The 23,104-nt window shown below is 38.5% G+C and overlaps 1 protein-coding gene across 1 annotated transcript in view; it reads left to right on the forward strand.

The window, feature by feature from the left end:
- RELCH (RAB11 binding and LisH domain, coiled-coil and HEAT repeat containing) overlaps window positions 1-23,104 on the forward strand; it is a 75,459-nt gene that overhangs the window by 5,332 nt on the left and 47,023 nt on the right. The window contains 4 exon segments of the mRNA XM_066992522.1: window positions 11,240-11,329; window positions 19,377-19,448; window positions 19,559-19,614; window positions 19,728-19,841. Coding sequence (XP_066848623.1) covers window positions 11,240-11,329; window positions 19,377-19,448; window positions 19,559-19,614; window positions 19,728-19,841 — 332 coding nt within the window.

Raw genomic sequence — 23,104 nt, forward strand, 5'->3', positions numbered from 1 at the left:
GTAACTTATTTGTGCGCCCTTCAACTCTTAGGATGTTTGCGGGTACCCTCTGGGGAATCTAGCTGCACGAGCCCTGGCTTTCTCTTCTGTTCCTATGCCAGAGCTGCTGCTGGTTTTCCGTGCTGGGGAAAGCAGAAGTGAACCTGTGTGTAGGCACTGTAGCTAGTGCAGTCACGGGAGAGTTGAGCCGTGCCTGGTGTGAAAGTTTCATCACAATGAGCAGACTGGGTGCTGGAGCAGCACACATTCCCTTCGATCAGTTCTGCTGGTGGGGAAGGGAGAGGTGGTTGTGTGGAGAGGAGGGGGAGAGCAAGGGCATCAGCGGGAGCATTGCGTTTGAGAGCCAGCGGTTGGCAGCTTCTCAAGCTTCCCTGTGTGTAATTTCAATTCTCTGCAAAGTGTATGGAGTTTCCTGAAGCTTTTCTTCCTCTGAGAATTGTCGTTTTCGACAGAAGATGCAACTTGTAAATTCTGTTCTGCCGAGAGCACGCTTGCTGGAAATTTACACAAGATTCATTGCCTGATATTAAAAGAACTGTCTAGTATTTGCAGGCAAGCCATGATGAATTAGGTACTGATATCCAAGTGTGTTGGAAGCTGACTTGCGTGCAAAGTCCATCCTGATTAATTTAAAGTTTCTAACAACTGTATTCTATAAACTCAGAATTAATGAAAATATGGAAAACGGAAGTTTCAGGGAGTTCTCATACTTTCAAACCAAATTAAGATTTCTAACAAATTCTGAGTTAAATCATTCTTACATTTGGAACTGTTTAAAATCACAGAATCGTCTAGGTTGGAAGAGACCTCCAAGATCACCGAGTCCAACCTCTGTCCTAACACTAACAAGTCCTCCACTAAACCATATCACTAAGCTCTACATCTAAATGTCTTTTAAAGACCTCCAGGGATGGCGACTCAACCACTTCCCTGGGCAGCCCATTCCAATGCCTAACGACCCTTTCGGTAAAGAAGTTCCTCCTAATATCCAACCTAAACCTCCCCTGGCGCAACTTTAGCCCATTCCCCCTCGTCCTGTCACCAGGCACGTGGGAGAATAGACCAACCCCCACCTCGCTACAGCCTCTTTCAGGTAACTGTAGAGAGCGATGAGGTCTCCCCTGAGCCTCCTCTTCTCCAGGCTGAACAACCCCAGCTCCCTCAGCCGCTCCTCGTAAGACTTGTTCTCCAGACCCCTCACCAGCTTCGTTGCCCTTCTCTGGACTCACTCGAGCACCTCCATGTCCTTCCTGTAGCGAGGGGCCCAAAACTGAACACAGTACTCGAGGTGCGGCCTCACCAGAGCCGAGTACAGGGGCACAATCACTTCCCTAGACCTGCTGGCCACACTGCTTCTTATGCAGGCCAGGATGCCGTTGGCCTTCTTGGCCACCTGAGCGCACTGCTGGCTCATATTCAGCCGACTATCAACCAATACTCCCAGGTCCTTCTCTGCCAGGCAGCTTTCCAGCCACTCATCTCCCAGCCTGTAGCGCTGCTTGGGGTTGTTGCGCCCCAGAGGCAGGACCTGGCACTTGGCCTTGTTGAACTTCATGCAGTTGGCTTCAGCCTGTTGGTCCAGCCTATCCAGATCCTCCTGCAGAGCCTTCCTGCCCTCGAGCAGATGGACACACGCACCTAACTTGGTGTCATGTGCAAGTACAGCATCAGAAGTATCTTTCCTATCAGCACATGGAGATATGTCTTAAAACCTGATTTTGTTGCGTGTTCTGCATTACAACTATTCACGTTAAATGTATGACTTGTCATTGATTTTCTAGTATATTGTAAAGGTGTAGGCTTGATAAAACTGCATTTGATACCTCTTGGGCAAAGGCTGAAAATTGTAGGTAAGCTTGTAGGCTTTGGATTTTTAGTTACAATACAGATGACTAAGACATGGTATAAAGTGTATGTTGAGTTTGTTGGACAAGAAGGGTTTTTTTAGAGGTGTTGTTTTTGTTGTTGATTTTAAATGGACCAAGCTGAAAAAGCCTTTGGGAAATACCGAACTCTTTCCCCTCTGTGCACCACAGGGGACGGGCAATTTAATTCCTCCCTTCCTGCAGTACAACTCTGCACGGTGGTGATGTAACTTTGCTTTTGAATTGAAGGAAATACTATTACATAAAAACTCACAGGAAAAAAAAAATATTTATATGACAAGTACTTTTTCATGTTGGTTTGATGTTGGTGGGGCAGGGTAAAAATGAGCAAATACTCGTTTGACAGGCGACTTTCAAATACCTTCAAGAAGGGAGGGAGGTTCCACAACCTTGCTGGGCAACCTCTGACACTGCTCAGTAAAAAAAAAAAAAGAAAAGTGTTTCCTGGTGTTCAGATGGCACCTCCTGTGTTCCAGTTTGTGCACTTTGCCTCTTGTCCTGTCCCCAGACACCACTGAGTAAAGTCCCTCGTCTTTGCACCCTCCCTCCAGGTGTTGGTACACATGGATGAGATCCCACCTTAAGGCTCTTCTTCTCCAGGCTGAACAGTCCCAGCTCTCTTGGCCTTTCCTTGTGGGAGAGATGCTTCAGTCTCTAGTTTCTCAGTTTTAGTTTTTTAATATTTTTTTAAATTCTGTATAAAATCAGTTTAGACGTGTTAAAACTTAATTGGAAAATTTACTACTATCCTGAGATAAGTGTAAAAATCAGGGAAAGGAGAATATGCTGGAGGTGAAATAATGTGAAAACTGAGTGAAGACGGTGCTTGAGAATTAAGGTGGGTGTCATCTGTGCATGTTAAGTAGTTCCTCGTCAAAGTCAGCCACTTAAGGACTGGATTGATGCAAGATAATTTTGCCTGGCATCAGAGAATATCACTAAAAGCTGGTTACTGCAGAGAAAGGAAAAATCCTTGTATTGCAAGCTGATTTGTATGCATTGGGAAAGGCAGAGCTGCAACACAGAGCATATGGAGCTAACTTGATTCTGTTGATGCTTTCCTAATTTCTGCTGAAGCTGGGATCAGGGGCTGGAAGTTGTGCCCCAGCACCATGCTTCTCCCTTAGCTCTTCTCTTTTGGGAAGCTCTGGCAGCTGGAGCCTTGGCGTTTTCCCCAAGGTAAATTGCCCCTGGGGTCTTTGTGTTCGCTGCAGCAACACTCAGTGGCTTTTAGCAGGGCCAACTGAGTTCTTTCGGGCTCAAGTATCATGGGTGCTGCCTGCGTCTGTCTGCGCTGTAAGCAGATGTACCAGAGCACTATGTTTGCTGCTGGGAGGCTCTCTGCGAGGTCAGCCCGGGTGTGCCTGGATCTGTATCTTAACCCCAGTCAGTGGCTCGTGAGCGTGCTATTTCTCTGCTAGGCTGCGGGATCGATCTTGTGCTTGTGTGGCTTCCTGCACGGGAGCTTCTGCTCATGCCTTTCCGTAAGAGAAAGCATTATCTTTTTATTGCAATCTATATAGCAAAGCATTTGTTATACATAACTGGTGATTTGTTTTTTTCTGCTGTTCGTGGCCAGCAAGCATAGATAAGCGTTCTCCAAGTAGTTTTAGGGCTTTAACCCTCATGCTTCCCAGGAGTTTTCGTAGCATGAAGTAGGTGAATGTATTGATCATCTGTTTTCACACTGGTTTGGATTTCCTGTCATGGGCTAGCATGATCTGATCATCTTGAACACCTGTTAAAATTCTAGGTGACTTGTAAGTGGATTGCTCTGGTGGCTCAAAGTTAATTTTATTCTAGGAGCTGTACTTAATTTAGTTTCCCTTTTAATTTGATGGTGCTCTGAGAACTTCTTTCGAGCACGTAGCAATTTTGAAAATTCATCAAAGAAAGAACATCTGGGTGAGGGCGAAAGAGATGCTCATCGACTGGGTGTGTACGATTTAGTGCCTGATGCAATAGATGGCTTAAAGGCTCCTAGTTCCCTATCAGAGTTAGCATAGCAATGTGGAGCGTGTTGATCTGCTATGTTCACTGTGAAATTTCAAATTGATTTAAAAACTTGACCACTAAGTCTGTTCCTTCCTGATAGGTTTCATGCTAGATCACGTATCTGCTGCCGTGGATCTAGTTTGCGCTGCTGGCTGATGCAGCAGTGGGAAGCTGGGAGGAAGGGAAGAAGCTGAAACATGTCAGAACTTCTAAATGCAGCAGCCAGTTAAGACTTCTCAAAGCAATATTGCTCCACTGTCGTCTTGTCAAGTCTGGCAAGGTTTAGAGTAAAGAAAGCCACTACATGGGGAATTAAATTGTTCAATTCATATGTATTGCACAAGATACTACGCAAAATACCTATTTCAGTTGCTACATAATGTGGCTACAAATATAAGCTGTAAATTGATAATCGCTTTTCAAAGTGTTAATGATGTCAGATTCTTCAGTGTAGAGACATCTCCATTCAAGCTGTTTGCGTTTTTATCTTGTTCCACATCTGTGAGTGTACCCCTCTTGCCGGTTGGTTTATTCACATACACATATTTGCATTTTGGTACTAATTTGGAGCTAAAACTTCCTCTTTTACCGCTTGCACGTGCTTATTCTTTCTCCCACGTGGTGTCCATGCCCAGTTTCCTCAGTTCCTGCTGTTTCTGCCTGTAATGTTGTGCAAGACGGCCGAAGATGTGAGTAATTCAAGGACATGTTTCTATAGACCAGTGCTCTAGAAGAGAGCAAGCAAGCTGTTGTGTGACAGAAAGGGCTAGTTTAGGCTAGGTCTTGAACGTTTAAGGTAGGTGTAATACCTAGTCTGCTGACTTCTGTACCACCAACAGAATGAGATCTAAAATACATATTCTGACACTAGTATTTCCTTAGGCCTGAACATAAGCAATTCTTCTATTTTTCCTCTAGCACAGAAGAAAAGAAAAAAGTGGCAGACCTGAATAGTTTCTAAGGAAACTTGTCAGTTGGGTTCTGTTGCCAGTCTGCTGGTTTGCCTATATCTTCTTGGGAACCTGAAAATTATGTTGGGTGTCCTAAATATAAAAATGAGCTGTACTCTGTAAAATGTTGTACTGTTGGCTTCTTCAGATGGATATGGAGTGTTTTTTTCCAGTGTCTTGGACTTACAGACACCTTCAAAAAAATCAGCTTTGTTTTCCTTATGACCTTAGCTTCCTTGGGATAGAAAATTTGACTGTACTTTAATGTGTAGATTAGGAGGAGGAAGAGCTTCATAACAGGAGAAACTTCTGTATATTTTCTAAAGTTGCATGCAATCACACCCTTACGTATCCTAAAGCTTGCCTTGATAGTAGTCCATGGGTTGTAGGTTGAAAAGCGCTGCAGTAGTCAACATGTGTAGCTTTATCATCTCTTATGGATCTGAGAGTATCTTGTAATCAGAATTTTTTTCTTGGATTCTCTCAAATATAATTGTAATTACATGGTTTCCTGACATTTATAATTCCCAACTACTTTCATTATACTGCAGCTAATAAAATTTGGAGTCTAATTTACTGTTATATGTAGCATAACAGTAAATTATATAGCATGTCTGTTGGTTGAATTATGTTTTTTTAATTCATAAGAAAAATAAACCTTAGCAATTCCCTGTTTCTTTATCTGTTTTCTACAGAACAAATTTTCTATCTTAAGTTCAAGAATGAAGAGTAACTTGTACCTCTCCGCAGTTTTAGATATAACCTGGAAATCTAATGTTAAGGAGGCCTCGTTAAGGTTGAAATCCTATGTAATTAAAATTTAATTTAGTGAAGAGTGCGTGTTGTCAAATAAATTACTTCTGGTAGATCAAGTTGCTTGTGCAATACTTCTAACACCAATGTCAGAGCATTTTGACCTTCTCTGAAGTGTTTCAAAAAAAAAAAGTCCATGCTTTTGGAAGGTGAGCTTCTGGAACTCTGCAAGCTCGAATACTCAAAATTCTCTGTAAATACTTTCTGATATCTGATAGCATGAACAACATTCCATAATGTTTTTTTTCCAGGTCTGTGGTGTGTTTCCAGGCCACCTTCCTGCCTTAGTAAGGCTACGATAAATGACAAGTGGAACTGTATTAAACATGTAGGTTTATTGTCTTCCAGGAGTGTTTTCTTTGTTTTCCATTTCTGTTTCCTTTTCTGGTGAAATGTAGTGTTTTTTTCCTTCTCCAAAGAATGATGTGTGAGGATGGGCTTCTGAAGAGTCTAGATGATGGTTTCATAATAGCATGATAGGCGTAAGTTTTAAGCTAGATTAATGAACTTTGAACTTTTACTGTCTTGAAAACATTTGCATCTTCCTGTCATGTATATGAGCTGTCTTCTTACAGCTGTATCTCCTTGCATAAGATGCACATGAAGCCTGGCTTAAAATGGAAAAGATTTGGTCCTAGTGTATCAAATATCTAGTGAAAAGCTACCTTTGGTCTTCATGGTGAAGAATTCTCTTTGCATTGCCTCTTGCTTTGTATGGATGCTCATCTGAACCAAACTGCCAGCAGCCATTTACTACCCCCATCAGTTTAAAGCATGGTATTAGTTTTGCTACAGAAATTTTTCAGTACAAGTGAACGCTTACGCTTGCAAAAGACGAATCCTCTTTGAATTTCTAATGGTATTACCTTTATTACTTCTTGAATTTCAGGGAAAAAGATCTTGGTCTTCACATGCTCTGCTTGGTTAATTGCTAGTACGCAGTGATAGGATTTCTTGCCATCAAGAAAATGTGACAACTGCTTTACTGATGGCTGCTTTACCAACAAGTATTTTTAAAAATTCAGCTGTTGTCAAAGTAAATGCAAATAGCTTCTAAAAGATCTATACTATTTCTTGAGCATTTTCATCAAGAAGCAGTATTGCTTGGTTTGTCTGTCTTTAGCAGATACGTGATATTATGCTTACATAAAGAATATTAATTAAGTACTAATGTAGAAGACGGCAATTTATTTATGCTTCATTTTTGTACCTTGTGGTTAATGTGATTCCTGTTGCATCCCTTTAGATAAATTAGTTGAAATAAACTGTTTTTACCATCAGAGTGAACAAAACTTAGCCTTATCTTTATGTATGCTAGTGCAAGGAGCTACCACTTTGTTTTGATTTTGGTTTGTCTGTTTTTTCCTCCCTGAGACAGTTACACTCAGGTTGCATTGAAAGAAAGAGGTGAATACGCCCAAGGAACAGAAGTTGTCAGCAGAAACCTGCACATAATACAGGTGACAGGTCTGGGAATAAGAAGGGAATTGGATTTTTTTTTTTTCCTTTGGAATGAAGCAATATTTTAAAAGATAAGTCAGTGAGCAAAACATGATGATGAGCCTGAGTTTTAACTTCACAAAAGAAATGAAAGCGGTTCCATTTTTCAACAGATGGTTTAAAAAACTTAGCTTTGAGTATCAAGTATGATTCTTTGCTTTTTGATTTTTCTTAATACCTTTCCAGTGGCTCAGGTGGGAGACAAGACATATGCAGGCTCTCTGTTACTATCCCAGTCTATTTCCTGGCGTTTCACTAGCAGGAGGTATCAAAAGCCTACCCCTCTCTTGCTTGCTTTCTGTGCATCCCTGGCACTCTGTCTTGCCACATCACAGGGCTATGCTTTTTAATACCTCCTTCTCAGCACTGTTCCTGTTATGTTGTTTTGATATTTCTGAAATATGAAACTGACAGCAGGGTTTGTTTTCCTTTTACTCGGAAGGAATTACTGATTAAAAATAAAGGTGCTTTAGTTCAGAAAACATATAAAGGAATACAAAATCTATGTGCAGAAGATTGTTGGTGAGAACGTGCATGTAATAACAGCAAAATGGCTTCCCACTGCTGCCTTGCTTTTTTTTTTTTTGCTAGAACAGAAACGGAGGTCAGCCAAAGCATATTTCTCTTTTTTAGCACTTTGCAGGGTTCTGCTTTGATTTTTTCCTTGCCAAATAGCATGAAGCTAAGATTTTTCTTTTTCATTAAATAGACATTAACTAAAGAAACATACTGTCTTTCCTAAAAAAAAAAAAAATGTGTTTTTCCCAGTTGGTTCAAAAAGTTGTTCTCTCTCCCGAATGCTTTAGTTGCGATACTTCCACTCAGAGTGCAACTACTTCTACTTGAGAAAAATGGTGATGTTTCACATTCCTTAGGTGAGCTGCATGGGCTGAGCACAACCCTTCCCATCCCGATTGCTCTCCTTCAAACAACCCTGCTAATTTTCTGGGTGAATGAGGCCATTGTGTGGCCTGCAGTGAAGGTACCGACGTCCCCATCTGATCCTTTGCTGTGCAGGTATATGCTTTATGGAAGCATAAACCTTGAGGTTATAAAATGTTATTGTATAGTTTTCTGGATGGTGGCATTAGTCTTGGGAGGTAAGTCTCCACGGACGACTGCCTGTAAAGGAGGTAGTAAGGGGCGAGGTTGCATTTCATGTTGAAGTGTTTTGGCTCTGGATGGGAGGAAGGGGGCTGCCTTTGCTGCCCACTTTCCCCTTGGCTCATGAGCGTCGGTGCCTCGGGGCAGAGGCTGCCGGTCTAGCTGAGGTCGGTGAGGTCCGTGTGGGCACCGTGATAGGAGCCCATGCTGTAGCCACACCGCATATTTTAAAGGCATTATGCTACAGCAACGTAGTGATACAAGTCTTGTTACGTTACCCAAACTAACCATTTAGTTTGTGTTGTAGAAGCTGTAATTTCCCAACATCTGCAGTGTGTATTACCTAGAGGGACACTGAATTGAGCAAGTCCTGTGCAGCCTGTGTGTGTATACTGCTAATGTTCCTTTTCCTACATCATGTTTTTGGGTGGCCTACTACACACTCCTTAGTGTAGTTTCAGGTTTCACCACAATGATACGTAAAGTCATTTGTCATTGGAAACCGTATCTACAGATAGAAGCCCGTTATCTCCGCGTTCTTCAAGTACAAAGATTGACTTGGTTTAGTAATGACAGCACCAAGCTTAATTATGTTTTTGAGAAGGAAAGTTATATGTGAGGTAGATTCGTATACCAACCTGTATATAAGAGTGTCAGATGTTTGCTGTTATGAATACTGTGATGGCGATGAGAAGTCTAAACAGTGAATGTACAAATTTTAAGCCCACAAATTGCTGGTGTGCGTGCAGATGATGCTTAAGGAAGTTTATGGATGTTAAAATCGCCAGAGTGTATGGTTTTATTTGGTTTATGCAAGTACTATTAACATTGTAAAACTGGTGCATGTTCACTGGCGGGGAACTGTTTGATTTACAGCTGCTGGTACAATCTTAAATAGCCTCCATTGAATACATGCTGATACAGGATGACACCTGACATAGATGACACCATGCTGTTTTCTAGGCAACTGCTTTTTCAAGAAGCCTCTGGCTGTTGCTTTGGCAAATAAGTTTGTGTTTCGTGGCTGGGTTTGATTTACGAGTTTTGGGGAAGCCTTTGCCTCTGAAATATGCTGCCAGTCATGTGAACAAGGTTTTGTTGCGTCCAGCTTTGGATGCTTGGATAATTCTGATGTGATTGACTTTACCTGAAAGTTTGGGAATTGCTTCTTTGATGTTACCTGCTTTGTAAGAGAAATTGAAAATCGGGCTGTGCTTTGCCACAGTGGCGCTATATCTGAGACTGGGTCACTTTCCTTAAACATCATTTTTGCATTGAGATCTTTATTTGTATGCTGTTTCTTTGTTTAACTTGAGTCTTGAATTTGATTTCAAAAAACTGAACTGAGAAAACGTGCAGCCCCAAACGAAATAATTTGCAGCAGCGCTTTCCAAACAGTGTTAGGCGTTCAGAAAAGTCAGATGAGAAGACTTTCTCTCCGCGCGTTCAAAATTCATGATGCTAAGCACTGTGAAGCAGCCTAAACGGAATTCTTAAATCAGGTTAGCGTCTGGAAAACCTGCAGAAAGATCAGAACCTGCAAATGAACAGTGAGTTTTAAAACTAAATACCAAATGGGATGTATTCAGGAGGAACAATCTATTTCTTCGCCTGGGTAGCAAAGCATAGTTGTGGCAAAAAAAAAACGTGGTTAGATACTATTATACATACAGCGTACACTACCACGTCCTTGATGCAAATAGACAAATGAGGATTGCCGTGCACTGTAGTTTGGAGCAGAATACCTCTGCTTGAACTAGCAAACTTGTTATTCTCAGAAGTTTTCCAGATAAGCATAACGTTTTCAATCAGTCTGTATAATAGATTCTTTAATTTCTGACACAATGCAGAATAAATCTTTTAGATTTAAATACTTTCAATAGTGTTAGTCGTGACAGAATGTGACAAAGAAGTGATGAAATTGCTTTTCTTCCCTCTGAGAGTTGCAATTTTTGACAGCCATGTGGAATTTGTTCTTTGTTAAAGTGACAACAATTCTAATGTAATTAAAATGATGTCTGCAGAGCTACATAGAAATTAATTTCCAAAGGAGGAGAAAGATTTAGATTACTTAATATAATTTTGCATGTTCAATTGTGTTAGGAATGTATTCTATTTATTTTGGGTTCTGTCACTGTTTGAGCTATTTCATTGCACGTTTTTTTCTAACAAAAAGGTGAATGTGTACTTCAACGGACTTGAAATTCTCAAGATAGTATGCATTTCTTTTGCTGAAATGGAAAAGTTAGTGGTCATATCAAAACCTTATGCTAGTTTCTAAATTTCTTGAATGATCTAAAAAATAAATTCTAGAACATGAGTATTATGACTGCAGTACCAAGAACTGTGCTTGTTTTGCTTTAATTTTGCTAGATAATGCATTCATTAGTAAATGTTGTATTAAGTGAGTTTGTACTGGAGTTAATGGTTAGAGTCAGGAGATAATGCTGAGTAAATAGAAAATATAATAAATTAAAATACAGTGAAGTAAAAGAAGTACTGTAAAGTGTTTGGCTACGTTAATGTGACTTAAAATACTAAAAAGGGGAACAGAACTGCTTGCAGCTTGTTACAAAGGAGTTTGTATCTGCATGGTTTCTTATGTGTACTCATTTAAGTCCAAGAAGAGGTCTGTGGCCCTTGTGGAAAAGGGAAGGAGCTACTATATGCTGTTCTTGACATACTGTCTGGAGGGCGGAAGGGCTGTCTTTTGGGGAGTGGGGAAAGGGAATCTGTTGTAGCGCCTGTTCACTGATCTTGGTGTAGTGCTGTATTTTAAAAAACTTAGTGATGTACTCTGATCCTGGTTATTTATACCTGCTTAGAGACAGACTTTTTGGAAAACGTAGTGAAATTTCAGTCATGCAGCACATGTAGCCTTTTATTAATAGTATCTGAAATAAGATGTTTTGACTTTCTTCATTAAAGCTAATCAACTCTTCAGGACTTTTTAAGATGTCTTTTTTTTTTCTTTTCTATTTTTTTCTTAAGATCGCGCTGGAAGCATCAGTACTCTTGATTCCCTAGATTTTGCAAGATACTCTGATGATGGCAATAGGGAAACAGACGAAAGAGTAGCAGGTAAGTTCTTATGATTTAGGAATAATAGGAAGTTGACTTCACAATTTGCCTTGCTGTTTGTAGCAGCAGTGTATTTAAATGAACATTCCTGAAGATGACTAGACTTCACACTGTGGTGGTTTAACTAGTCACTTAACAATGCATCAGATTTCAGACGTTTCTACTATAATTATTGTAAATTTTCAGGCAGGTGTATTTCTATATGACTTAAACAAGCAATATTCTTGAAACTTGGACACAGTTTCTGACAATAGAAACCTACTGCCTTCTAATATTTAGCTGAAACACAATGTGTTCCATGTAGTAGTGTGTGACTACGAGCTAGATAACAGCTTTCTGATGTACAGATCTGCAGTGAATCATCTGGTTAAACATAGTGCATGTTTAGATCAAACGTGCTTTAAAAAAAAAAAAAAAAAAAAAACACAACATTTGGGGTTTCTCAGTTCCACAAGTCATTTTTGCTACAAATCTTAATTGTAGTGCTTTTCTTCTCTTCCCATTTGATTTCTGGATCATATAAGATTTTTTCAAAGTGACAGGTCTTTTTGCTTCATGTAGTACTGAAATTAAGGCTGCGGAATTTTAATTTCAGGATTTTCAACTATCAAAGGCAGAGAACATTTTTCTTTTACATCTGAAATTTTTATAGTAGTCTCTTTTGCATGTGAGCTATGTTACTATAATCCATGCTTTTTTCTAAGATCCAGATATTAAGCTATTCACAGCTTCTCCAGAGAAAATCATAAAATCTCTCTAAAACATGCTGCTTATTTTTCTTCCTGTCAAATAATGCTGCTTAACATCATAACCACCCGAAAATTGTCCATTCTGTGACCTTTGTTCACATTTTTTAGCTTATGAAACCTGAAGTGATGCAAGCTGTCATACCTCTGCTCCATATCACTATCTCTGCTTTATCCACCATGCTTTATCCGAGCAGAAACACTGGCAAGTACAAAAATACAGAAGAGGATGCTTAAACATAATTCTATAAAGGTTCTTCGTTATGAAATTTCCTCTCTCTATTAGTCTGAAATAGCAACCAGTGTTGAACCACAGAAAAGAAACAAAGATGTCGGGAAACTGTCATTTTTCTTATGTGACCTTTGTTGCTGAGGTAGAGGAATAGTGAAATTCTCAAATATGAAGATTCATGTATTTTGGTGTTCTGTTCTGAATCTATAGGTAATTATTGTTCTTTGATTTACGTGAAAACTGTCAGATTCTTACAATGATTGAATTCTTGTCTTTTGCGATGTATATTGTCAGTTTCAAGGAGCGAAAAATCTAAAAATACGCAGTTGCTGTTCTAAACAAAACGTCTTTAAGGAACCCAGGTATTTCTGAATCATGTTCTGTAATACAGTGCAGAAGCAGGCGTTTCCCTGTTTTTTTCCATCATCTTGGTAGATTATTCCAGTATGTACGTAATCTTTCTAGGTAATCTTTTGTGGGAGTGTAGCCATGGGGGTTGACAAGGTGTCCGTGTGGTCATTATGCCACAATCTTTCTTGGCAATAGTATTACTGAAAGAACTGGCTTGATCTTTGCTTGGAGCTGTGTTTGATAACTGACTTGGATTAGAGGTGCTTGTGGAAAGTGAGGACCAGGCAGAATTGACATCTAGTAAGACCATTCATCTTCCGATGGAACATTAATTACAAAATATTGATTGTTTCCAGCATGAAATCAATATATCCTAAAACGAAATATTAAATGTAATTTATTATGTACTAAAATAGAGATTTTTGAAGACTATGGTATATTAATTGGCTACTTTAATGTAATAGACAAGCAAATTATTTGGCAGGATATTTACATAGCATTTCTGTGTTCCTTTAGAGAGATTTTTCCATGAGTTGTTAAAAACTGATATAAGAACTTTACCAAAGAAAGCAATACTAGATAGGATTTCTGGATGTTAGTGAAAACTTGGAAGTTTTCTAGAACATCCTATTTCTGTTCAATTATAATTGCTTACAATCTCATGCATCAATTCTGTATGCAGCCTCCAAGCAGTAAATTGACTTGCATGGAAGTGCCTTCAGAACACTGAAATTTTTTAATATGCACATTAAAAATATTTCAGTAGAGATTTCAAAACCTTTCTATATCCATCTCCTCCTTTGAAAAAAATCTGGCTAATAACTTCTATTTTTGAAGTTGTCCTTAGCTGCAAATGTGCTTTGAAATGTAAGTAGCCCATTCTGCTTATTTCTTCTCATATTCTTTCTTCTTAGCAAAGAGCTTTGATCCATAGGAGGTAAAATTGTAATGTATTGCAAAAGCTGGAGGCAATGATCGGATAGTCATGTGTTTTTTTGATAATTCTCAAAGTTAGATTTGAGTAGTTTCTTTTTTTTATATGCATTTCTCATGCTGTTATCTTTGTGGGTTTTTTTTAACCATTTGGACACAGTCCATGATTTCTATTATCAATTTCCTAGTCAAATGTCAAATGAAGGATAGAAGTCATATCAGTCATTTAAAAGACATGAATCCTGAGTCAGAGGAACTTGAAAAATGAAGTTATAACATATCCCATACAAATACTTTTTTGTATTGGAAAGCACCAAATCAAAAATATCTGCGTATACTGTCCAAAGCCTTCATGTTTCTGTTTTTGCCCTGACGGATGGTGTTAGACTTAGCCGCCAGACTTCTTTTACCTGTCAAAAAATATATATATATTGGAAATAACTAGACAGAGTCTTGGTAAAAATGGATTTCAGTGTTTCAAATCTGTTAGTCCACCTCATTCCATCTGAAGTTAAAAAGCCTAGAAGCAAAAATATTCTGAAGAGTTGGTGTGAACTTGTCATTTGGAGAATCTGATCAAAGGAAGCGAAGTGGGTCTCTTATCATCAGCTTGTCTGAACAGATGCAAGTCACAAAGACCCATCAGGGTGTGGATCAACATTGCAGAACTAATCGGACAGAAAACATCTATTTTCTTTCTCATTTACCTGATCTTAATATAGATTTAGAGTGCTGTGTAACTAATTGGATAATGCATTCATAATACACAAAGTTTCAAAAAATGTATGCATTGTTAGATCTTGCAGTGTACTAGGTAAAAACAACTTGTTCTATAAGACTAAGTACCGAAGCAGTTCTTACTAAGATAAGGTCAGTACTGAAGGCTTTATTAGGCTTAGTAAACCTCCTCCAAATAGGTCTTCTGTTCTCTGGTTGTTCTATAAAAATTCCTAACTTGAAATCAAATACCCTCCAGTATTCAGTGTAAAGAGGTTATCTGACATTCTGAACTGAATCTTCTGCCACATCTTAGCCTGACTGCACATGTATATTTGTGATCTAAAAACTCTACTTTCTGTAATTTAAAGTATTAAGCATTGCTAACCTACCTTTGACGTCTAGTGTTCTGATAATTTTAGAAATGTGATGCTGTTATTTCAGTGATAATAAAATGAAAAATCATCAAATTCCATTTCAGTCATTTGTGTTCTTTGTTTTTTTTCTGTGTAAATTTCTGGCTAAAATGTGTATCTTTTGATTAGCGCAATAAAATATTGTCACTGTCAGGACTTGGAGAGAAGAGAAGTTCAAAAACTCACTTATTTTTGAAGATTTCATGTTATCTAGACTTATGTTTCTGCTTTTTGTACAGCCCTTTTTAAAAAAATAAATAATATTGAACACAATTCAGAAATGAAAAAATTGACAAAAACAAAATAAAAAAAATCACAACAAAAGCCCACAATAGGAGTCTGTAAGACTTGCTGCTACTTGTCTGTAGTCACTTGCTACCATTGTGTGTTCAATTTGTTCATAGTGGAAATGGACCAGTTCCTGTCTTCTCATTTTCTGTCTTATGTCCTGTTTAGCAGTTGTGCATCTCCTTAATTTCTTTCAAGGTTGGTAGTCTCCAAGGGTTGAATCTAAAGATCAGGCTGCTCTATCAGATCTTCTCTGTAGTTGGTCTTGTCCTGTTAACTTGGACACATTAATGAGGCGAATGAGTTAAGTGTTGGCTTCCCAGTCTTAGAATGATAACAAGTTCTCTGTTAACTTGCACTCAAGTCTCTGAATGATCATAATTTTTGTAGCTTGATAGCCATCTCTAGTACAACTTTGCCTTTTGGTTCTACCTGTTTTATGTCCTGAAATGTTTCATGCTGACAGTAAATATGGTCACTTCTTCTTAGGACTTGTATCTGGGAAGTGGAAATTAGGAAACATCAGGTCTTGAAGTGTACTGTGATACTAGCTTCACTGACAACCAATTTTTTCTCATTGACACAAGATGTAGGCACAAATCCATTGAATGTAATGGGATGTCATACACGTTTTAGAGGGCTTAATTTAGGACCTCTGGAATAGTTTTGAATTGATGGAGGAAATTGAACAACAGTAAAACTTCTAACAGTATGTCCAAATTCAGAGAAAGCTAGGTAAGCACAGGGGCCCTTGATACTGTGCTTCAGAGGAGGTCTACTTCAAATGAAAATGTTGGAATGCCGTCAATGTCTTCACAGTGTCAAACTAGATTCCGAGTGTTGTCAGAAGTATTTCGTACTGAAGTTTGCAAAAGTCTGACAAGATAATTCTAATGTAGAATTCAGAATTCATGTGTAATTGGGTTAAAAAAAACACACCATGTAAACAGAAGTAAATACTGAAAAATTTTAGAAATACTGTTTATTCCTTCAGCTTTTTTGCCTTTGCCCAACGAGAGTGCTGTTCACGTACGTCTCAAATCGTTCAATATCACAAACCACAAGTTGTTCTTTATAACTAATGTTCATGTAACCATGAATCCATGGTTCAACAACTTCTGAAGTCATTAAGTGAATGAATAGAATAAGATCCTTGAAAATAAGTCATTTTTAAATTTCTAAGCTGAGCAGACAAGCCACCCATTACTCATATGCACTTATTTTTTTAAGTGTTAGATTAGCTACATGAAAACTGAAGCACTTAATTCTTGGTCTAATCCTTAGTTGCTTGCTTGAAAATTCAACTCTTAAGTAGGGCTAAGTAATATTTTTCAGAATAGCAGGTGTAGTGATTTGAGTTCTTTAAAAAGGAAAAGTAAGACAGCCACTTAAATCCGGAATGCACTCTTACAGGAGGATTAACCAACCTCATAGCTCCCAGTTTCTGCTCTCTGCTTTCCTGATGAAGAGAAGAGAATCAATTCAGTTCTTTCCTTTCCTAGGCTGTCTGCAATAAAGCTCTTCTATGCATCATTCTTAAGGAGTGTGAACTCCTTTCACCAAGTACTGTAATTAGTTACACGTTATGAATTCAGTCAAGCATGAAGTTAAACTTCAGCAGACTTTATCAGTGTTTTTAAAGGGTTAAGTTTGCAAAGGTATGCAAGCATTGCAACAGGAGGAGAGGGGGAAGAGAGAGACCAGCTCATTTCTTTTAAAAGAAGTCAGTACTTCTAAAAGGTTAGAAAGAAAGGGGATAGGGGTTTGCATTTTTATTTAAGAAGAGAATCGCAGATCATCAACAAATGATTTCATTAGTATAGACATTGAATTAAAAATCGTCATGTGTTTTGGCAGAAGATTGTATTTCAGAATAAGTTCTAAAATAGAGCTTCTAATCATAATTAAATTTTATTGAGATTGTAACTTTACAAAAAATAAATAAAAACTTGGAAACAAGCTTCTTTGGATAAAAGCCAAGTGTGTTGACTTCTGGGTACACTGAGGTTTGTACAGTGGCAATTATAATGATTACATTGCTAAGACAAGGAAATGAGGTGCAACTATAGCAATCCTGTTTTGTAGTGGAATTGTATAACTGTTGTGACAGGCTTTGAAGTGAGTTCTTCACAAATATGTTATGTTCCGAATCTTCTACTGTATAAAGAGAAACATGCAGCAGAGTAATCTTTTAAGGTTGAATAGGGGAAGTCCTAATGGCTTCTAAGAATTTTCAGCATTGTCACAGTTAACTAAAAAATTAATTCTTGCCGTCTGACATGGGTTTGTCTGACATGAGTTTTTTGGCTTTCTACGCCTTCAGTCATGTCTTATTCCTATTTTCCTTGATGAGATTCCTGAGTTTTTCTAGTTTGTGTTGTTTTTCTAACATTTTTTTTATTATTATTTATATCATTCTAGTGCAGGGCACTCCTGATCTGCAACTGTTCTGGTCATTTAAAAAAATTTCAGAGAATAAAATGTTAACACAAAGTCATTTCCATCAGAAGAACTAATTAATTTGAATTCTTTACTATTTTCAAAAACTAAAAAATTAGTAGCTTTCAACTTAGAATCGTAACTGTCAATTAGTAAATCAAATGTAAGGAAGTACTAAAATGATCAGATACCTTACTACAAGAGCATTTTCTAACTTTGTTGCACAGAAGTATTTGCAGATCAGCATTGCTGACTACTAGAGAGATTTTATACATTTTATTCATTGTATCCTCAGTTGCGCTTTTATATCGCTGCAGTAAAATTCTGTGCATCAAACAAGTTCCTTTCATGTAGCAAACGTGGTGTACCGTAGTTACTCCTTCAGTTTTTATGGATAAATGCAAACTGAGTGAATCTTTTTTTCCATGCATGCAAAAAATTCTTAGTGATCCAAAAATTCTTAGTCACAGATGTTCCAAAAAGGAAACCACCTTTTGTAGTCTTCAGTAACATTTCTTACAAACAAGAGCCAATTCAGCGTTTCTGCCATGTACTGTCCTCTGCAAGTATTTCAAAATGCCATGGTAAATTATTTCCAGGAATGATTAAAAGTCACTCAAATATATTCTTGTTAAAAGCAACTGCAACACTTCTAGTTTTGTGTGGGAATCAAAATTAAGTAACTGTTAGAATAGTTTCAAGCAGCTTAACACTTTGGTATGGTAGCTGTTTTGTGCTTATCTTGTATATTTAAGTACAAGACTCATTATTTATCATAACTGTTTATTTAAGTGTAATTAAAGTAATCTGGGAATTAATGGAAATCATCTAGCAATTCCCTAAATAGGCTCCTTCAGATGCTCTAACTGGCTATTAAAAAGGCATGTACTATGTTTCTTGCAAAAGTACAAGGCTTTATAATTGGACACCGCAGCGTAGATGTGGTTTAAAATTAAAACACATGAGATTCTAGTGCAAACAAAGCACTCCTGGCCCTTTTTAGAGGAAATAATGGAATGTGAGAAATTCATAACAGTAATGGAAGTGAGGGCAGGTGGAAGTGGCAGCTAGAATTTTGTATTTTGGAGTCTCTAAAATAACCTTAGATGATTGAAAGTGTTGCATGATCAAGGCTCACCAGAAACTTTTAAGAATAATGGATCAAATACTTTTTTTTTGTAAGCTTCTCTGTAAATATTGAGAAAACTGCATATTTTGCTTTTTTGTCTTGTGCATCTCTTTAGGTTTTGAATTCCCTTCAATACATTTAATTAACAGAAATTATTCTGTGACTCCTGAAAACGTATAGTAAAACAAAAAGGTTTTAAAAAGAGATGGGTTTTTAGTAAGAGTATGAACTATGTTTCAAATTCTGCCATTTGAGGTAGTAAAATTTCAGTATATAAGTTCATTTTCAAAAAAAAAAAAGTGTACTTGGTGGGACAGTACATTTATATTAAGGTTTCAGCATTGCTACATGGAAACAGCTAACACTGCCACCAGCATGTATTTGCTTTTTTTAGATCTGTCCTCTGATCACCCATGTAGTCCCCCACCGCCTAGAAATCAAAATGCTTAACAGTATCAACCGACTGTAGCTGGGGGAGAAATTAAAAAAAAAAAAATCCAATTAATATACAAAATTAAAAACAAAAACAAAACACCCTACAGCGAGTCCTTGTCAGACAGCTTGAAATTTTGATAGAGCTAACTTAAGGCCAATGGAACTATGGAAAATGTTCACCAGTTTGCTTTCAGACCAACTCTGCTGCATGTGTTCATAAGTTCCATAAAGATTGCATGCTTTCTGTTTAATACGAACTGTATATTTTTTTTCACACCCATCCTTGCTTTTTATATTTTATTTTTTGTTTCCCTTGCCTTGGTTGGATGCCTGTGTGTGTTTAATCCAAATCCCTGTCCAGTCCTGGAATTTGAACTACGGAAAGCCAAGGAGACCATACAGGCCCTCCGAGCCAACCTGACTCAGGCTGCAGGTGGTGTACATAAACCTTTTCTTAAGTCTCTACTTTGAACAATGTAGAAGTAGCTGAGCTCATCCTCTCTGAAAGAGTAAAATTTAGTTACTTCTTTTTTTCCTCCCCAGAAAATGAAGTTCCTTTGCAGGAACGAAAAAATTATAAATCAAGTCCTGAAATTCAGGTAGGTGGTTGGTGATAACTGGGCTTTGCATGGACATTAATCCAGACATGCCTTCAGTAGATGGCAGGAGAATGAACCACAGAAGTAGTGTATTGTTTTCTTTTTTTTTCTAGGAGCCAATCAGACCTCTTGAGAAAAGAGCTCTAAACTTCCTAGTTAATGAATTTTTATTGAAGAATAGTTACAAGCTTACGTCAATAACATTTTCAGATGAAAACCATGATCAGGTAAGGTCTTATGTGCTTTTTTTTTTTTTACATGTCCGCTTCCCATATTCGGATTTTGTAGTGAACTTAAGTAATGTTAAGATGAGTATTCTAAGAGTTAAGTATGTTAGCATTTTCATAAATAAAGCATCACCTGAAAACACAGCATTTAGAGGAGTATATCCTCAGAATTTGTAGGAAGGAAACTAGAATGCTTGCTTTCTGTAAAGGAACCAAAACAAGATGATGAAAACTATCTCAATTTGTATTTCACTATTCAGCTTACATATCTAGAAAGTCAAATACTTAATATCAGAGTGTGGCTGAGGTTGGAAGGGACCTCTGGAATTAATCTGGTCCAGATCCCTGCTCAAGCAGGGCTGGCGTAGAGTGGATTGTCCAGGATTGTGTCTAGATGGCTTTTGAAGATTTCCAAGGATGGAGACTCCACAACCTCTCTGGTCAATCTGTGCCAGTACTCATTCACCCTCACAGTTTCCTGTTGTTCAGATGGCACCTCCTGCATTTCAACTTGTGCCCATTGACTCTTGTCCTGTCACTGGGCACCACTGAGAAGAGCCTGGCTCCATCTGCTTTGCAGCCTCCCGTCAGGTGTTTATACACATCGGTGAGATCCCCCTGACTTTTCTCTTGCCCAAGCTGAACAGTCCCAGCTCTCTCAGCCTTTCCTCATAGGAGAGGTACTCCAATCCCTTCATCATCTTTGTGGCCCTTACCGTCTCTCCGGTATGCGCATGTCTCCTTTGTACTGGGGAACCCAGAACTGGGCACCACACTTCACGTATGGCGCCTCTAGTGTGGCCTCACTAGTGCTGAATGGAGGGAATCACCTCCTTTGACCTGCTGGCAACACTTTGCCTAGTGCAGTCCAGAATATGTTAGGCTTATTTGCTGCAAGTGCACATTGCTGGCTTTTGTATATATTTAATATCAAACTTACGTATACTATTTTAATAATAAATATATATAATATTGTAATCATTCTTAAGATAATACTTAATTGCATAGCTTTGCTTTGTTCTTAGAGCAACAAATAGCTAGCTGCTTCCAGTAGTTAGCCATAGTAACACTAATAACTTATTTCTTGAAACTAAAGTTAAGCATACATTTTGTTTCAACTTTTTGTTACAACTGTTTAATTATACTATGAGTTATATGTACTTCTACACTTCTCTGTATTCTGATGGACGTCCTTCCAGTTAAACTCAAGGATCTGGATGTCATAAAATCTTGAACATGACTTTGTCACAGAATCACAGAATGGCTGAGGCTGGAAGGGACCTCTGGAGATTATCTGGTCCAGCCCCCCTGCCAAGCAGGGTCACATACAGCATGTGGTACAGGATCACATCCAGTAGGGTTTTGAATATCTCCAGAGAAGGAGACTCCACAGCAACCTTTTCCAGTGCTCTGTCACCTTCACAGTAAAGGCAACTTGCCTCCGTAAGGTAACTTCCACACACACAGATGAAGGTGTGGTGTCATCCATGGGGGGGCAAAGTTGTGCTCCTGCACACTGTCACAGTGCTGCTTTCTCTAGTCCCATGCAGGATCTCTTCTGCCCAAGGTGGTCTGGGAAGGCCCTGGCCAGCTTTGGGAACAGGCCAGCCCAAGCAGGAAAAGAGAAGTAGCACCTCTGCTGCCCAGCCCACACATTTGCATCTCTCCTGGCCAATCTGGCTAGAGCTCATGAAGAGAAGTGTGGGACAAAGAGTGATAACGTAGCTTCTTAACTGCTACCTCACGTGGTTCTCTGAACCAGCTCACCTGCGGAAACCTTTGGTGGGAGAGAGATGATACCACGGCAGCAGATGGAGGCTGATCTCCTTTCTCCCCTTGCCCTGTTGCACAACCACACACAGATCTTCGAGACATTCCTCTAGGTTCTTGATGCAAGTCACCAAGCCAGACATCAGCACTTGGAGCTGGGTCCTCACCTCAGCAACAGAAAATTTGAAGAGATGAAGGGTAGCGTGCCTGGCCTCCCCTTGCAGCTGCAGCGTGGCCCTGCTGTCCTGCAGGCTCAGGAAGACAGCCCCGCACTGCAGGGCTTCCATGAGCTTTGCAACGCCGTCCTCCAGCACGTGGCCTTAAATAGTTGATTTGTGTGGGATGATTAATTATACTCATTCTTTGTCATCTCCTGAGCGTATATTTATGTGTATATTTAATCACACTGTGACGCTGAATCCAGTCTCTTTGTAATAAGGTCTTATCTTAGGTATTTCATAACATAGCTGTGCTTTAATGCATTTTTCTTAAGATGATCAGTTTTATATCTCTTTTGGGAAGGTTCTAGTTACATAATAACTCTTACTGGGTAAAGAAAGTGATGTCATCAACATTCAATATATATGTAGCACAACACTGGAATATTTCTAGTAGAATTAAATATTTCTCTATGCGAATTTCAACCAGTTCTCTCTCTAACTAATCCCCTAGGTTTTTTTCCTACAGTTCGAACCTTCATCTCTAAAGAAAATAATTAAAAATACTTGCTGGATCACCCACTTAAAAGTGGAGTTTAATAGGTCTTCATACATAAACTTGTGAGGGTACAGCCCCAAAACCAAATAAGATGAATAGCTTCTCCCTGCTTTTTGCATTTTTCTCAGCTAGAAATGTTTTATGTTGTAAGGTTACTAACAAAAACAAAGTTCTCAATTGTAGAGAGTAAACATAAACATACTAAGTTAATGTATAGCATGCACATTGTTTTTTCTAGATTAATGTCATTCTTTCACAAAATAAGGATTATTTGTTCAAATACATGTATATAACTAGACTATGACAAAACATAGTGAAAATTTTGAAGAGTAGAAAAAAACTCTTGACTATGTATATGTATTTGAGATTTAATGCCCTGAAAGCAAGCATTACAACTCCTGTGGAAAGGTGTACACCTGCTTATACGTAGGAATGTGAAATAATCTTGTAGTAATAGAATGGTTACATGTCAATGAAAAAAGTAAAGTCATGTAGTAGTGGTTTGAGATGGGAGGCCCTACTGTTGTTTTCACCCATGTACAGTTAATAACATTATGTCTAGATTTTGCTGAGCACGTGCACGCTGTCAGTCATCTTCAGAGCAATTTGACTGTCTGCTTCTGGAAGACTATACCTGCACTTGTGAATGAGATGGGAACAAAATGATAGCCCTGTCAGTCTTCTACCAACTTTACAGACTTCTGCTGGAGTTTGATCAGCAATGTATCTGATTCTCAAAAGTATTTGCATCCAGAAGAAATAAAAAGTGTGCTGTG

This window comes from Anser cygnoides, chromosome 2 (assembly GCF_040182565.1).
Source record: "Anser cygnoides isolate HZ-2024a breed goose chromosome 2, Taihu_goose_T2T_genome, whole genome shotgun sequence".
Taxonomy (NCBI): Eukaryota; Metazoa; Chordata; class Aves; order Anseriformes; family Anatidae; genus Anser; species Anser cygnoides.